General features: G+C 37.2%; 1 protein-coding gene across 11 annotated transcripts in view; it reads right to left on the bottom strand.

Moving 5' to 3' along the window:
- Positions 1–18632, bottom strand: part of PTPRD (protein tyrosine phosphatase, receptor type D) — a 374457-nt gene that overhangs the window by 6565 nt on the left and 349260 nt on the right. For all 11 annotated transcript variants that reach the window (XM_021379996.1, XM_021379991.1, XM_021379989.1 and 8 more), the window contains 5 exons: positions 13152–13437; positions 12503–12681; positions 11155–11281; positions 10040–10165; positions 2382–2536 (listed from right to left, as the gene is read on the bottom strand). In XM_021379996.1, the coding sequence (XP_021235671.1) occupies positions 2382–2536; positions 10040–10165; positions 11155–11281; positions 12503–12681; positions 13152–13437 (873 nt within the window). The remainder of the gene's footprint in view (positions 1–2381; positions 2537–10039; positions 10166–11154; positions 11282–12502; positions 12682–13151; positions 13438–18632) is intronic.

The raw sequence follows: 18632 nt of genomic DNA on the forward strand, positions 1-18632 counted from the left end.
TGCTACTTTCTTTGCTGCATTCATGTGTAGCCTCTGTTTTGCACACCTTCAGTGCCTTAGTTTATCTACATTGAGTGAGAGACAATCACTGGACTGTAATACTGAAACTGTTCATATACACTCTAAAATTTAAATAACAGAACAAGGAATATCTAAGACAGCCTTTATTCAAGTCTTGCAGTCTGGATCTTTAACTTACAAATACTGATATACATACACCATATCTGTCTACATCAGCCTGGAATCTCTTCTTTGAACATATGTTTCACTTGCTATATTTTCTGTCTTGGATTTCTTTTGTTAGCTAGCATCCCAAGAAGCTACAGAAATTCCTCTTTCCTCTAATCAATAGAGGCAATAGTTGCCAGTTACTAAGTTTAAACAATTACCTATTTGTGAAATTGAGAAAAAGAGACACGTAAGAACTCTTGGAAAAAGTGGCACGTAAAAACACAGACAAAGCAATATTTTAAGTCTGACCTTGTAAGGGTTAAGCAACCCATTACCTCACAGTTGATTCTAATCAACTATTTTCCGCAGTCAGAAAGACTTGGCTGAAGAGCTCTGAACACACCAGTCAATACCTAAGATTGATTCAGCTGAACATTTTTCTTCAAGGTGAACAATACTTTGATATTTTAACTATTTTTAATTAATTGCCTTATGAGGTTAGAAATTAGAACAGTAACATGCTGCTCTATGCATAAAAAGAAATAAACCTACTAATTAATTTGCCAGAGACATTTATTATTCATGTAACATGACTAATATTTGTAATGATGATTAACACGACTGATCTCAAAATTGTCATTATGATTATGAAAAAAAATTGAAGACCAAATCATGATGAATTATATTATATTTGACTTCATTTCTATCAAAGTCGATGGTAGAAATCTCCATAATTTTGGCATAAAAGATTACAACAATTTGGAACATTTGCATAACTTACTTTTTGTAGTATTTAATTTCAGCTACAAGTTGACAAATTTGAATGGTACAAAGAACAGAGAAGAACATCATCACTTCACTTTTTTTGTGTGCTTTCTTCACTTTTTTTTCCTGCATACAGGCATAAATATTGCTTATTTGCCCTCTGCTCTATACATTTATTTAAGTTGGGAAGTATAAGGTTAATTCCTGTTATGGCTCTACTTCATCTTCCCTTGTCAAATGAATCCAAGTCTCTGATCTGCAATGATGTTCTCCTTAGCAGGCTGTAAAAAGTATTAGGCAAACAGAAGAAGTAGGATTCAAGTTGTCGAGTACATTTAATTTGTTAGGGTTTCAGGTTAGGGGAGAACAACGATCTCTTTTAAAGCATGTAGGTGTTCTTAGCAACTTTTGTTCACTGACAGCTTTGAAAGGACAAGAATTTCTCTCTCACTATACATACATATGCCTCAGTAAACTCACTCATTTTTGTCCTTATACTAGTATTGGGTTTGCAACTGCTTGGTTTGCAGGAAGGATTTGGAACATAATATTTTCCATCTCTGTTATATAAAAAAATAACATTTCATCTATCAAAAATAATTTAATGTTGCAAAATGAGTGTCTAAAATCCTAATGGAATTTATAGAAAACAATTTATTAAACAAGATATAAAAGTTTAAGATATTATCTTTGGCCATCTGTTACAGACTTTAGAATACTACAGATAAACTGAACAAAAAACATTACTAAAGAATATTAAAAATATTTTAAAAGCCCACCCTGGATTATACCTATATACTCTCCAAGCTTTTTTTCATCTACATAGCAATTGTAAAGGGAGGGATTGAGGAAAATCATCACATTAAAAAATGCACATGACATTCTGAAGTTTGAACTCACCATTCCAACCCTCAATGACTTTCTGACAGGCAAAGCTTCTAAATATTTTCTATTCCATTCACTTTGTTGAAGTAGCTGCTGTTTTTCTCTGGCTCAACTTGATTGCTACTAAAGTATTAGTCAGGAGAAATACTCAGGAGTTGTTTATACATAATAATCTCCACCAGTGTAAAAGTCTGACTTTTAATTACCAGTGGAAAAAAAAGATCAGATGCAGCAACTTGCAATAAGGTCCTTCCTACTGCTTTTTGAGTGTAGCATTGATGATATCATTTTTATCCTGCATTAGAAACAGTTTTAAAAGTAGCAAAATATTACACACTTCTACATATTTTGTAAGAAACTTTTCTGCATGAATGGAGTTATATCACAAAACAGTTCCCAATTCATAAAGCTTTGTGCTTCTTTTTAGGTGTCCTATTTGGTTACACTTCTGATAATTCACCTACAAACTCCTATTTACATATACACTTTCACTGTAATCAGCAATCAAATTAAATAGAAAAAAAATCTGCACAAGTTGCTTTGAGGCTTTATTTGCTTACCTGCAATGAACAGAGATTGGTCCATCCTGACCAAACTGCTCTTTTGTTTTATGCACTTGGCCTATGAAGTCAATAAATCCTTCTCCAGACTTTGGCACTCCTTGTTCTGGCCAGTCAGTGAACTGGAACTGCCTCACTGTTCGGGACTGGCCATCCTTTAACAAAAGACACAAACAATATATCCCCAAGGAATACCACAGTGGCTGGAAGCCAGTCAGCCAGCAGCCAGAAAAGACAATCAAAAAGAAAAGGACACTGAGAGAAAGTGAGAGATGGCCATGATTGCACTCATGAAGATTTCTTCAATCACAATACTTACGGATGATTTTGGACACAATGGCATGAAAGTGCAGTGTCATTAACTACAACATTGTACAGATTTCTTTCTGCAGTAGATAGGAGAATTGTCTGACATTATGCCTGTATAAAAAATGTTTAAGGCTAAAAGCATAACTATCTCACTAATTTATACAATTTTAAAAAAAATTTATGATTAAAATCCTGTAGATTGCAAATTTATTCTAACAACAACAACAAAAAAGGTAGAATAAGGTCATCCAACCTGCCTCTATATTTTGTAGATAGGTTCTACTAAATGACAGAAATATCTTCACTAATAAAAGTTGTTTAGTCATTGTCTTGTTTGCAGAGGATGCCTTTAATAACATAGTGCTTTTTTTTGTGAGGTGTACATTTGTCTGGAAGAGGGTCAAGAGATATCAGTTGTTTAACAAACCAAAAATGTCCTTTCAGGCACTGAAATTTAATTCTCTAAGAGCTCAGACACAGTAAAAATGTAGAAAAAACGACTTCCTCTCTTGAAATAAGTCAGCTGAACCTTTTCAGTCTCCTCGGTTAGGAATACTAGCAGGATTACTTAAAAGTGGACAATGCTGCAGCTTCATCATATCTGTTAAAAAGAAAGGAAGTACAAAAGCCCACCACAAACACAGATTTTTGCTGTATAGCTATTTAAGATGGAAGCAGTCAAGAAACGTACATTACAAATGGATGAAGTAAATGAGTTTTCAGTTTTCAAACAATGTTCTTTACAGTTTTGACGCTGAATCACTATAGCTGAAATATTTGAAAGCATGGGCATAAATTGAACTACTGATGTAAACTAGTGCCTCTGGACATGTTATTATTTACTAAGCATTGACCCTGCTATGTCTTCAAAACAGTATTCTACCAAGTGCATCTCATAAAAAATTGAAATGTGGAGATCTCACGAAAAGCAACAAGTTATGCTGCAGGCAAGAACAATCCTTTATTTTTTTTTATCTACCACAGACCTTTGAAACAAAATTGAAGTCATTTTAAAAATAACCGGAGGAAAAAACAATACTTTACTTTTATATTTCCTCTGGTACCATGGGTTTTTGTCTCCCATGTCTCAACTGAATAAGAAAACAAAATGAGTGTATGCACCAGTCACCACTCCAAGAAAGAACACACACTCTCTTAGATTCTTACTAGACCACTGTGACAAGTGACAGTCTGTTTCTGTGGAATGGTTTTGGTCACTTAAATAAAAGAGTATCTATTCAAAAATGTTAAGTCAATTTTATTTCTAGTACACATCAACACAAGTAACAAAAAATATTTTGTATTAGAAACAGCATTTTGTTAATACAGACTTCTCTTGCAATGACTGTTGTAATGCCATTTTTCCTTAAGAAGAAGTAATGAAATTGCATCTTTCAGACATCTAAAGACAAATGATATTAACTAATCAAGAAGAAAAAGCAATAAGTTGATTCCTCCCCAGATTACCTCCCATTTCCCCAGAGTAAAGAAACAAAACTTTGATTTGCTTGCAGCTAGTCAATCAGTAAAATTGGGACACTAAATTTTAGGGGAGCCAGTTTCCAGCTCTTTAAGGAGTTGGTCAGTAAAACTCGCTGGGAAACTGTCCTCAAGGACAAGGGAGCGAAGCAAAGCAGGCATATCTATGAGCTCTTTATCTGCAGGTGCAGGAAGCTGGGAAAGGAAGGCAAGAGATCAGCATGGCTGAACTGAGATCTGCTGGTCAAACTAGAGAGCAAGAAGAAAATGCACAGGCAGTGGAAGTGGGGACAAGTATTGTGGCAGGAGTGAGTATAGAGATGCTGCTAGACTGTGTACAAATGGGGTCAGAAGGGCCAGGGCCCAACCGGAAGGGCCTTGCAAGGGGAGCAAGGAAGGAAAACAAAGGCTTCAATGTTGGGGGATGGTTGCAGAATCAGGGTGGCCATGGATCACTCGAGCGACTGTACGAGCAAGGAGGTACTGTGGAGTGTATTGCTATGGAGTAGTTCTGGGTGGACGGTCGGCGGGGCCAGAGGGGTCCTTGAGGGGAGAGGTGAATGGGTGGGGTGGAGCCCAAGGACAAAAGAATCAGGCAGTTAGCCGTTGGGCGCGGGGGTGGGTTGCTGTGCGGCTACACCTGTTCAACAAGTTGTAATCACCAATCACGGGACAGGGCTGGGGTAGCCCCACCAGTGATGGCTTGCCAAGTGTAATGCCGTTTCTATATATGTTATGAAGTACTGCATTAAACTGAAGCCTGCGTACTAATATTGAGACTTGTCATGCTTCCCGCACCATGTAGCGTTCGGCTCTAAAGACCCTGAAGGATCTGCGGCACTTCAACAGTTGTCTCTACCAGAAGATGAAGGTTGAAGAAGGCATATCCTCACTAGCGAGCAATATAGGCAAGCTGGTAACAAAGTGCAAGGATAAAAACTTTTATGCCTCAGTCTTTACTGGCAACTGGTCTTCACACACCCCTCAATTGGATGGGTCAGAAGGAATGGACTAGAGGGGAGCAAAGTCCATCCCACTGCAAGTGAAGATCAGGTTTGCAACTACTTGAGGAGCTTAAACATCTGCAGGTCTATGGGTCCCAAGAAAATGCATCCCAGAGTTGCAAGGGAATTGGCTGATATAGTTGCCAAGCTACTCTCAATGATATCTGAAAAGTCACAGTGGTCAAGTGAAGTTCCTGGTAACTGGAAAAAAGGGAATATTGCACCAATTTCTAAGAATGACCTAGAGAACTACCAACCTGTCAGCTTCACCTCTGTGACAGAGATGATCATGGAACAGATCCTCCTGTAAGCTACACTAAGGCACATGGAATAGAGGGAGGTGATAAGACACAACTAGCAAGGCAGGTCCTGCCTGACCAACCTAGTGGCCTTTTATGATGGTGTAACTGCAGCGGTGGACAAGGGAAGAGACACTGGTGTCATCTGTCTGGACATTAGTAAGGCCTCCCTCATAAAATCTTTCATTGAAAATTGGAAAGATATGGATTTTATGGGTGGACCATTTGATGGATAAGGAACTAGTTGTGAGACTGTACCCAGAGAGTTGTGGTCAATGGCTCAATGTGCAGATGGGGATCGGTGATGAGTGGTTTCCCTTAGGGATTTGTGCTGGGACTGGTGCTCTATTATATCTCATCAGTGACACTGACAGTGGAATCAAGAGTACTGTCAGAAAGTTTGCAGATGACACCAAGTTCTGTGGTGTGGTCAACATGCCTGAGGGATGGAATGCCATCCAGAGACCTAGACAGGCTTGAGCAGTGGACCCAGGTGAATCTCATGAGTTTCTGTAAATCCAAGTGCAAGATCTTGTACCTGTATTGTGGCAATGCCCACTGTACAAGCTGGGGGATGAAAAGATTGAGCACACCCCTGCCAAAAAGAACTTGGAGACACTGGTGGATAGTAAGCTGGACATGAGCCAGCAAAGTGCCCTTTCAGCTCAGAAAGCCAACCATATCCTGGGCTGCACCAAAGGAAGTGTGGCCAGCAGGCTGAGGGAGGTTATCCTGCCCCTCTGCTCTGTGCTGGTGAGACCTCACCTGGAGTATGGCATCCAGATGTGGAGTCCTGAGTATAGGAGAGACACAGTCCTGTTGGAGAGTGTCCAGAGGAGGGCTACAAAAATGATCCAAGGCATGGAATGTTTCCCCTGTGAGGACAGGCTGAAAGAACTAGGGCTGCTCAGCCTGGAGAAGAGAAGGCTCCGAAGTGACCTGATAGCGGCCTTTCAATATCTAAAGGGGATATGAGCAACCTGATCTAGCTGTAGATGTCCATGTTCATTGCAGAGGAGTTGGATTAGATGACCTTTAAGGTCCCTTCCAACTCAAATGTTTCTATGATTCTATGAATTTAAGGGATGGAAAAACTGTTCAGGGATTTCTGACACTCACAGGAATTAGGCTAGGATAAGAGTAACTTTTTAGGGGGTAAAAGGATAAGAAATGTGCCATTTTATTGAAGTCTAGGTTAACACTGGAAAGAAAAATTGCTAGATGAGAAATAGATTTCATGACAAGTTTTTTTTAATTTCAAGTGTGTCTAAATCAGTGTATTGTTACATGTTTAAAGATAGAAATAACTCAGTAGTCCAGCGCAAATCTTTGAAAACTGCTCTCATTTAGTTTCACTGGGAATAACTTTTGCTATTTAATACTATTTAATGAGCACAGAAGCAAAGTTAGTCTAATGTTGGATTAGCATTACAGCATTTTGGGAACTGATCTTCAATTTCTTGGTTCCCTCTGCTACTGACATTATAAAAAGTGCTGCTGTCTTTTAATGAGATGCTTGCCAATAGCAGTCCAAACACAAATGTCAGTTTTTATTACAATATTTTCCTTCAGAAATTGTCATGGTTTGCATTCACAGGGCAAGAAGTCCTAACAAACCAACATACAAATTTTCAGATCCATGTGTGAAATACGAGGCTTTTAATGTAACACTCTATTGCCTGGCAGTTTTGATTTCTTCCTGCTTCTCACAAGGGATGTTCAATTGTCTTTTTATGAGGCCGTAGAATTTATAATACTCTCTTAGAGTCATCAGTAATAGTCTAACTTTAAATGAGACTGCCCCATCATATTGACCTTTGGAGTTTACAGAGAAAGTGAGTATAAAGCAGACAGAAACCGTAGATTGAATCAGTTACAGAGGTCAATTTCACCTCACAACAATTCACAGCTCAGTTTCAGAAATAACAGGGAGTTCCACACCAAAAACCCGTTGCCGACACCTACAAAGGCAGTGTCCACCTTTGTTGTCCCAGGAATAATTGGCCAACTCAGGTCTGCCAGAGCACTAATGGTAACTAATGCCATAGACTGGATTGGGAATAAGAGTGTTACAGCCACTGCAATATTTATATTCCTTTCAATATAACAATTTAGTTAGATGGTCTTAATTATTGTGTATGACAGTCATAAGTCACGAAAATTACAATATGTGTTTTGGCAAGTAGTCCTCACTTCTTCCAGTAAACTTACAGGAAGCTATAGTTTTCTAGCACATCTAGAAAATTTAAGATGGCCTTGAAAGCTTCCCAGGGGTTACTTAACAAAACTGAGACCATTAAGATAAAGAGATGTTTAAATTTGAGAAGCAATAATATACGATTGTATAATGTACCAAGATGATAGAATCATGAAATCACTAAGGTTACAAAAGACCTCTATGATCATCCAGTCCAACCGTTCACCTACTATCAATATTTCCTATTAAACCATGTCCCTAAGAACCACAACTACCTTTCCTTAAACACCTCCAGGGACAGTAACTCTACCAGTTCCCTGGGCAATATGTTCCAGTGCCTGACCACTCTTTCAGAGAAGAAATTCATTTTAATATCCAATCTGAACCTGGAGCAACTTGAGGCCATTCCTTCTCATCCTATCATTATTTATGCAGGAGAAGATGCCAACTGCCACCTCACCACAACCTCCTTTCAGGTAGCTGTAGAGAGCTATAAGCTCTCCTCTGATCCTCCTTTTCTCCAGACTAAACAATCCCAGTTCCCTCAAACAACCCTCATAAGACATATTCTCCAGACCACTCACCAGGGGGTCTTGTCGCCCTTCTCTGGACACACTCCAGCACCTCAATGTCTTTCTTGTAGTGAGGGGCCCAAACCTGAACAGAGTACTCAAGGTGCAGCCTTGCTAGGGCTGAGAACAGGGGGACATTCACCTCCCTGCTCCTGCTGGCTACACTATTTCTTATGTAAGCCAGGATGCTGGTGGCCATCTTGGCCACCTGAGCACACTGCTGGCTCATGTTTGCCGAGCTTCAACCAACACTCCCAGATCCTTTTCCTACATGCAGCTTTCCAGCCAATCTGCCCACATATGGTTGGCAATTTTTAAAGAGGTGTTTAAATATGAGGATCAATTAAAAAAATTTGGCAAATTAAGATATTTAACCCTTAAACATTAATATCTCAATGGTTTGCTGGCTATAAGTAAACAGACTTTTAATAAATATTGTATTTTATTATAAAATACTGAATGAACTTTTCTAAAATACACATTTTTCAGACGTTTTCCTTCAACTACATCTGTGGCTTTTTGTTACCATTGCCATTTTGTGCTCTGAGCTAAGTGAACTATGTCACCTAAGACTTTTTTCAGCTTGAGATAGAACAGATTTTTAATAGACGGTCTGCAAAGACTATCAGTACTGTCATTGTGAAAAGTGCTTACGCTTACGAATGTGGTTAAAAACTGATGTTAGGAGCCTATTCTCAAATTCTGCTAATTCACAGAAAGGTTAGAAAAGCTATGTTTGATGTGATTTCACTACATTTCAATTAGAATGAAAATCAGGTTCAAAATGTATCTACAGTTTCTTTTCAAAAATATTTAATTCACTCTTGAGAAATTAAAATGTTCATACACTGGCATGGTTAGTGACAATATCATCTAGCTAAGTGCCAGCAGTACCTATTTTTACTAGAAGCTAATATTAAATATAACACTTTAGCTAACCATGAGAAAAACTGATATTTTGGATGATGACTGGCAACTCTGAGTAATCATTCATGCGGTTCCTGGACAGTGCAACCTGCTATTTTGCTTGAACAAACAGTATTCTACAGTGCTTACTGAAGTGAAGGTTGCCAATAATTTTTCCTGCCATGCAGAGTAAAGTGCTAGAAATCAAAAGTTTGAGAAACGCCAAATATATATTAAAAGTTTATGTGCATTTAATCTTACTACGTATATCGCTGTTCAGTTTCAGACTCAGGAATTCAGATAAGAAATGTAGTATGAAAATGAGGATGCTAGGGTCACAGCTGCATATATCTACTCTGCAGATATTCAGAAATGCTGAAAATAAGCTATGCCAAAAATCATTTTATAATGTAAAAAGCTTGTCAAGCTTTTCTTGCGAATGCTATTTGCTCTGCAGTTTTTAAATCTCACTGTATTAACCTTCACACTCTCTCAACCCAGAGGGTGTGCAAAAACAACATGTTTACAGCTTCAAGTGACAAAAATTCTCCCCAAGAAAGATCAAGAGGGAAATGAGGAGAAAGGGAAAATGGCCTTCATTATCTACTACATTATCTAATGAATTTTAACCCCAAAAGCTATTCAGAATTTTACAAAGCTGTGCTCCTCAGATATTGAATCTGAATGAAGTCAGATTTTCTTAAAGATCTTATTTATTTGTAATAATGTAAATAGTCTTAAACATAGTGTATATTTAAATAATAAATATACTTTTTTTTGTTTAATTGTAGGAAGCATTTCTCTAGAGTTTTTTTACTTGTGAGAGAAAGAGAGGAAGAAATTTAAATTCTCTTTTAAAATTATGTGGAAGAGTAATGCTGTTGAAACTTACCCTTGCATCTGTAACTTTGAATTCCCTCAGAATATACTGTGGCATGTTGTACTCTGCCATTGGGTCTACCACAAAATACTGATACCTGGCTGAACGCTCTGCAGGCCAATACTGGTGGCATTTTTCCTACAACATAATGAAACAAAATATATTTTCTGTTATTCCAAAGAACTACCAAAATAGGTTCCTCACTCAGTAAATATAACACTGATGGAAAATGCTATTACTGACAACAACACGAACTGTTAGTCTTACTGTGAACATGAAATTCTGTTCCTAAAATTGAAAGACAATCTACATTACTGAACTGCATAGAGATTCCCTCTAGTCACTGTACCTTTGAGCTCCTTTATATATCTGCCCAGTTCTATTACTTAACATTGTCAAGCACTATCCCTAGCCTAATTTTCAAAACAGAATGGAATTTAAATCTTGAAGCCACTTTTACGTGTAGTCCTTCTTCTCTGTTGAAGTAAGTCTCCCAGTCCTCATTCAAGATTTTTCATCTCTAAATCCAAAGTCACTGTCCTGGATCATTTAAGGTCTCCAAACATATGGGATTCATATTTCACTTAATAAATACCAACTTTATCTTGAAGTAATCTTGTCCTGATAGGAAACTGCTTCATTCTTCCCATTAGTTAAAGCAGAAATCTGAACGAGTTTAAGACTGTAAACAGTCTGCTGAAACTTCAAAGTCCAGCACAAAGAGCAAACAAAATATTCAGCCACTCAGCTGTTAAAAATACTGCACATTTTTTGACAATATGAAAATGTTTCAGCAGATGATGCAAAATATATTTCCAAATTAGAATTATTCAACAGACAGAAATGCTCTCTCTGCTTTTGTTGGAATATTAACTTGCAAACTGAGTTGCTGAATCTCAGTATGTCCCACAGCAAAATCCAATGTCTAGCTTGTCTCTTGTAACATGTCTACACATAAGAAAAGCTCATACCTGGTGATCGTCAAGGCCGCTTATTTCCCAATGGAGAAAGAACCTAAATTCTCACCTTTGTCTTCTGACATTCTCATAACAATGAAATATTTTAGTAAGAAAGCATGATAATAATAATGAATATTTCAGTAAAATAATACTGTAGCAGTAACTTACTCTGCCCATTTCTCGTAACTTAGTAAGCATGACCACAATTGTAGAATTATGCTCCCACAGCATTCTCCAGAAATCTTCAGTTGTTTCTGCCAAAGGACCCTGTGTAGCTATGTAAGCTTTCTGTTGTCTGTTATTAAAAAAGTTAAGAAAAATATTTTAATCAAAAAAGTAAGTTGATACACGTTCTCTATTTATATGTAAACATCTAGTGGAAAAAAATACTGTAATAATAAGCAAATTGAAGCCTTATTATGTTTGTTTAATCAAATGATGGCTTTCTTTATTTTTAGAACTTTGTGAAGGAAATTATTAACATTATGATGTATGCTTTTCTCGTTATTATTTAAATTTTAATGCAACTCTAATAGATCAATTTTGTGTGCTGTAAAAAGCACTTAAGAAACACTTAGTTGTGCTGGCTCATTTTATAGAAATAACTGTTGTACAATCTATTACATTCAGGAATTATAGCATTTAGCTCTTTCTTCATTAATTCCTTTTCAACAGTCTGATGCCTTCAGCAAGAGGAATGAAGGAAGAAAACTCAGGAATGAAGTATACCGCGTTTCCAGGCCTTAATCTCCTAGTACTGGAATGTACCAGCAAGCTATTAAAATCTTCTGCATCAGGAAGTGATGACCAGTTCATCTTGCTCTTGCTTGTTTCAGTCAACAGAAAGAACATTGTAGGTGACACTGGAGTTGAAGACTAGTTCCACATAAGAGCAGAGACTTGGAAAATGCTCTCTGTGGATACAGATATTCAGGTGCACCTAAACTGCCTTAGGGAAACACAACTGCTTCTCTTCCATACTTTCTTCTATGAGCTACGTAAATCAGATGAAGGTGTGCTCTCATGCATTTTTCATGAAGACAGTGGTGAGCTACACAACTGTTTACATATAAAATGTTTTTGGTGGCAAGGCCTCATCTTAATCAGTGTTCCACGATCCTAAGTTATCACCTTCACACAGGGAATCTATCTCCTGTATCTTATTTATTAGTGTGTTTTTTTACATACATATTTAGCAGAAGAGTTGTGAAGAAATAGCGGTTGCAGATCATGAATGTGACCAAAATCTTAACAAGTTTCAGTATGTAAAAACGTATGATTTGGCGGTAAGTAAAACCATAACACTTATGGTTCCATATTACTCACACAACTTTCCTGTGTTGTATGGGTGGAAATCAAAAATCATTAATAATATCTAAATAAACAAAAAAACAAACAGGATATGTACAGATATTAAAAATATTGAATTTCAATACTAAATTTTGTTATTTTCAACATTTCTACATACATAATTTTGTAAAATTTTAAAACAGTCCCCATGAGAACACGTTAATACCTGTATCCATCAACAAAACTGGCATTAATATAATCGGACCCTTCAACTCCTCGGATCGGCTGCAAGCATACCCTTGTAGACTCATATGGCATAATATTGACAAGGCGATTTTTGAATTTATTACAAGGAAGATTGGCACTGATGAATCTTGAAGTGTGAGCCTTAGAGCTAGCAAGACGCTGCGGAAAATAAATAAATTAAAATAATTATAATCATGTATAAAAAAAAGAAATGCCATTATCAAGTCTGATAATACATGCTGATTATACAAATCATTTCATGTTTTATTTTACCACAATCTGTTGTATTATCTAAATATTTGTAAAATGTCTTTTAACATTTTATAATAGTTTTACACCCTATAATCATTAATCTCTATGGACAAATTCAAGTTTTAAACCATTACAAGATTCTTATTTCAAGCTATTCAAACAGTAAAGTATAAGGTGGTTAAAATTGAACATTTCTTGTCTGAATGCTAACTGAAGATAGAACTTTACATTTTACAAAGGACTATCTTCCCAATTTAAAAATTTTAGCTGGAAAATGTTCTTAGCTTCCAATTACTGAATACAACTGCTGAAGGACATAGCAGCATTAATTGTTACACAGTTTAATTTTGGCTTCCCACAACATAAAATTCCAGTACCTTAAATTCCAGTTCCATTCCTGTGACATTCTCTCCTGTTTCTATCTGTGTCAGCTTCTGAATATATGCATACAGGTTTCTGGCTGGCACTTCGGTATTTCCACATGTCACTGCTTCCAGCAGTGCATCATGGATAAAGATGTATTGGTCCTCAGTTTGAACCATGTAATTTCTCTGAGCTCTCATTAGAGTTACGTGGCCATAAATATCTACAGTCTTTTCGTGCTTTATTCTCTCTAACATGGCATCTATCACAATGAAACAGCCAGTCCTGCCGACTCCAGCACTAAAAGAAATGAACACAAAAGGAAAAATATGAAGGACTACTTTGTGCTTTGTGCTTATTTTTATGGCATTCAAGTTTTAAAATTTCATAATACTCATATGAATGGCACATGCTTCTGAATATGAGACATTAGAATTATTAGCTATGAGGTCCTTGCATCTTGAAATTTTGGGCTTGATTGTGATAGAAATAAAACACATTGCAACATGTTTTTAAAACACATGTTCTTAACAGTGAAAATCACTGGAGGTTATGAGTATTATAAGGAATCAAGCTTTATGTGTAGTATCATTTGCAACTCAATACATGTTGTTGGTATTCTGCATACTGAGATGAACACAGCGACAAACAATGTTACACTTGCATAGTCATAGAATCATAGAATTGTTTGAGTTGGAAGGGACTTTTAAGATCATGTAGTTCCAACCCCCCTGCTATAGGCAGGGACGCCTCTCTCTAGGCCTGGTTGCTCAAAGTCCCATCCAGCCTGGCCTTGAATGCTTCCAGGGAGAAAAATATTTCTATTCCAGGGAGCATATTCCCATTCCAGCATATTTCCATTATGCTTTGGAGGTTAAATTTCTGCTGTTCCCCACTCTGTAAGCAGGGATACCAGCCACTCTGTAAGGGGGGATTCTATTGACACAGTTTGGTCTATCTTCCCCTTTTTAACTAGGCCAAGGCATGATATTATTATTTGAAATGCAGTAATAGTTATTTAGCTATATGAGCTATAGACAGGTGACATTCTTAGCTGGCCTCTTCAATGTCTATCTTGCATCTCTAGAAAAATGTAAAAAAGGTCTGGACTGGACCTAATATTATTTCAACATTATTTCATATTATTTCAAAGAACAGGTAGAAAAAGTACTAAATTGCACTAAAAGACAAAGCTTGACAACTTAGCATTGAATAAATGTCCAAGCTGAGTGAGTAGCATTTATTAGACAAAGTTTTTCCTCAGAGATTCTGAGTTAAGTCAGCTTCTGATTTTGGGTAGGAACTGAAGTGACTTCTTGAACATCCTGTTGAGAACAATGAAACTTCTACATCTTAGCTCTCAGTAATCAAATTAAGTGATTCCTGAAGAACATCTCTGAAGTAAAAAGTGGTTTTCCCTTCTTTGGTGGGACTTGAGAATAGTAGAAGGAGATATCAGCCACTGACTGTGACTGTGGCAAAGGAATTAAACTTGATCATGAAATACTCAGCTGTTTCCAAGAGAATTAAGCCTGTCCTGGTAATAGGTGTAGTTAATAGCAATTATTTCCAAGGAAATAAATAGGAAATATTACTTTAGGAGCAACCTATGCATTTGAATGGGTTGTCTTTAATCTGAGGACAATGTTACGCAATCAGCACAAGAAGAACAGGCTTAGACTTCTTACTTCGATGTGCCTAATATTAGTTGTACTTGAACATTTATTATATACTCTGCATAACAGAACAGGAATGATTTAGAAGAAGATGAAAAAGAATAAAAAACACAAAAGAACAGAAAATATATTGGAGATCTGATTAGGCAACATGTGCTAAACAGAGCCACATTTCCTAAGCCCTCTAAGTTTCTATGTGTATATAATATTTACATTCATTCTTGTCACTATTTGCTGTCCCCGAAGCACTCTTGGAACAGCTGAGAATTTTTGCTAACAGACCAAATGCATCAATTCTTTCTTAGATGCCACTCCATCAAGTATTAATAAATATTCTGAGCTTAAGAGAACTTACCAGTCAGTGATATTGATCAATGGGACTTGGAAAGAAAGAAAATATACAAATAAATGATGACTCTTCTAGCTAAAAAAGAGTTAATCTACCATATATAATAAAAGGAATGCATTTCAGGAAACTTTTGTGACATCTAAGTTGGTAATAATCATGGAGAAAGACTTAAAAAAAAAAACTTCCCAAGCTCTCAAACTTTCTCACTAATGCTTTTTTTTGTTGTTGCCTTTTTTTTTTTTTTTTTTTTTTCCCCAGATTTTAAAGAAACACATATGTAGGTCAGATTTGGTTACATGAAGTTTTAAACCAGTCTCTGGAAACTGACTATGAATCTGGATTTAAATGAAACATGAGACACTGCACTTACAAATTTCTTATGAGAGTATTCTTTCCACTAATTTTGAATATAGAAATGACAAGGAAAAACAGCATGCAATTTTTGAAGATTTGTACAGTTTCGAATTTTTGCAAAAGGAAGAGTTTCACAGAAAAGCAGAGCTGATAGGAAAGACTGATAATATAAAAGCTCAGCTGTCATTACCTATATAATACATCTCTGCATTTGGTTTTTACCAGACAAAAATGTGCTGTCCAAGTGAAAAATGAAATGGTGTGATAGTGCAGATATTCCCAGTAGTTCAGAATATAGTTCTCTTTCCTATCAGGTATTAATGAAATAATGTACAAGCACCATGTTTATAACTCAATATGCCATATTTTTGGATCAAACATTAAAAGTCCTGCTGGTAGGTAGAGACCAGAACTGCAAAATTTCAACCCAGATAAAATCTTGTTACGTTCAGCTGGAATTAATAGCTTTTCTTTTTCTTCACATCTTGTATTGCCATTTATGTAGTAATTCTTCCACAGGCAAACTAACAGTAGCAGTTATTAACATACTTTATCATAGACGACATTTTCTAGTTTACAGATCAAGATATGGTATCAAACCACGTTACTATGCACTAATGTTTTTGTGATAAGGAGGCAGGATCAGACTTAATACGTTTATTGAGGCATTTGGCTCACTAGGGTCCTGATACATTCTTCTTTGTAGTGTGTAAGCAAAGTGTTCTACTACCTTAAGGTATTTGAGACATTCAAACTCTTTAAGTTGTAAACAACCCAGATCATTCTCTTCAGTTTCCATTTAAAAATTAAAGCAGTTCGCATTCCTTCCTTTTGCCTCTACATACTTTCTACCTCTAAGTTTCAATAACAAGAAACAGTCTTACAGTTATCTTTCTGTCTCTCTTTCTCTTCTGCTGTCATATCACAGAATCATAGAATGGTTTGGGTTGGAAGGGACTTTTAAGATCATCTACTCCCAAACCCCTGTTATAGGCAGGGACACCACCCACTAGAATAGGTTGCACAAAGTGCCATCCAGTCTGTCTTTGAAAGCCTCCAGAGAGAGGACATACACAACCTCTCTGGGCGACCTGTTCCAATACCACCATCACAATAAATAATTTCTTCCTAATACCTAGTCTAAATCTACCTTCAACCAATTTAAAGCCATTTTTCCTCACCCTGTTGCAACATGCCTTCATAAAAAGTTCCTCCCCAGCTTTCCTTCAGGTACTGGAAGGCCGCTACAAGGTCTCCTCAGAGCCTTGTCTTCAGGTTGAAAAGCCCCGGCTCTCTCAGGCTGTCCCTGTAGGGGAGGTGCTCCAGCCCTCTGATCATCTTTGCAGCCCTCCTCTGGACCTGCTGCAACATCTCCATATCATTCTTATATTGCGGGCTCCGGAACTGGACGCAGTACTCCCAGTGGGGTCTCACAAGAGCAGAGTAGAGGAGCAGAATCACCTCCCTCGACCTGCTGGTCACACTTCTCTTGATGTAACCCAGGTTATCATTGGCCTTCTGGGCTACAGGTGCACACTGACGGCTCATTTGAGTTTTTTGTCAACCGACAATCTCAATTCCTTCTCAGAGCTGCTCTCATGTCATCTGCTGTCCAACCTGTATTCGTTCTTGGGATTGCCCTGACCCAGGTTCAGGACCTTGCAGTTGGCCTTGCTGAACTTCATGAGGTTGGCATGGGCCCACCTCTCAATCCTTTCCAGGTCCCTCTAGATGGCATCCCTTCCCTAAGGCTTGTCAACTGCACCGCTCAGCTTGATGTCATCTGCAAACTTGCTGAGGGTGCACTCGATCCCACTGTCCATGTTGCCTACAAAGATGTTAAATAACACCAGTCCCAACACCAATCCCTGAGGAACACCACTTGTCACCAGTCTCCACTTGGACATTGACCTTTTGACCACAACTCTGTGAGTGCGACCATCCAGCATATTCCTTATCCAGAGAGTGGTCCATCCACCAAATCTTTTTCTCCAATTTGGCAAACAGGATGTCATGTGGGACAGCGTCTAACGCTTTGTACAAGTCCAGGTAGATGATGTCAGTTGCTCTTCCTTTATCCACTGATGCTGTAACTCCATCATAACGGGCCACCAACTTTGTCAGGCATGACTTGCCCTTGGTGAATCCATGTTGGTTACCACCTATCACACCATCTTTATTTTCTGTGTACCTTAGCAGGGCCTTCTGGAGGATCTGCTCCATGATCTTGATCTATGTACTTCTTAATATAGTACTGACACAGTGCTGGGAAGCCAAGCAGTTTAAATCATCACTAATATGGAATATTAATTTGTTAAACTAATTGCTGGGCTCTTGGAATATTAAACTCAGAAAAAACTATAACAGAAAGCTTAAAAATAATGGAAAAAAATGGTTGCTATTTTTCTGAGTAGCTGATGAAACTAAACTTTCTAACTCGATACAACTAAACAATAATAAAAGTTTAATGAAAGGTCACATAACATTTAATGAAAGATGTTATATATTTCAATTCTCTCTTGGGTGCTAAACTCATAGTTCCTCTTTTTCTCTACTACCGTGACGTACTGAAACACTTCCAGGCTTCCATATTTCTCTTCTTCAAAATATTGTTGAAAGATATGTTCCTGTTTATTTTACAGTCAGCTACATAACTTCATACTATAAGCAAGGATCTTTATTTCAGCAGTAACTCTGTGTAAACAACCCAAACCCTTGTTTTCATAGCAACTATGCAAAGAAAAACATTTAATATTAGACTAGACAGGCAACTGACATGGAATTTTTTTTCCACAGTTTATTCATGAGTATTGTTATTTGATGATTAAGAAATTATGCACTTTTTATCCAACAGGCACTCCTTAGTTGTCAGACTGTAATAATAATAAATTGGAAATATTCTGTCACTAACTAAAGTTTCCTCACTGATTATGCTTTCGTCCATATTTTCTCCCATTCATGAGTATCTTAATGAATATAACCATGCAGCTGAAAGATTGTAATAATTAAAGACAACTAAAATCTTTGATGCTGAAGGATTACGCTGCACATTATGATGATGGCAGAATCTTATTTGTGCATTTTTTTTTCCATGATTTCAGCAGACAGAAACATGC

Source organism: Numida meleagris, chromosome Z (assembly GCF_002078875.1).
Source record: "Numida meleagris isolate 19003 breed g44 Domestic line chromosome Z, NumMel1.0, whole genome shotgun sequence".
NCBI classification, from domain to species: domain Eukaryota; kingdom Metazoa; phylum Chordata; class Aves; order Galliformes; family Numididae; genus Numida; species Numida meleagris.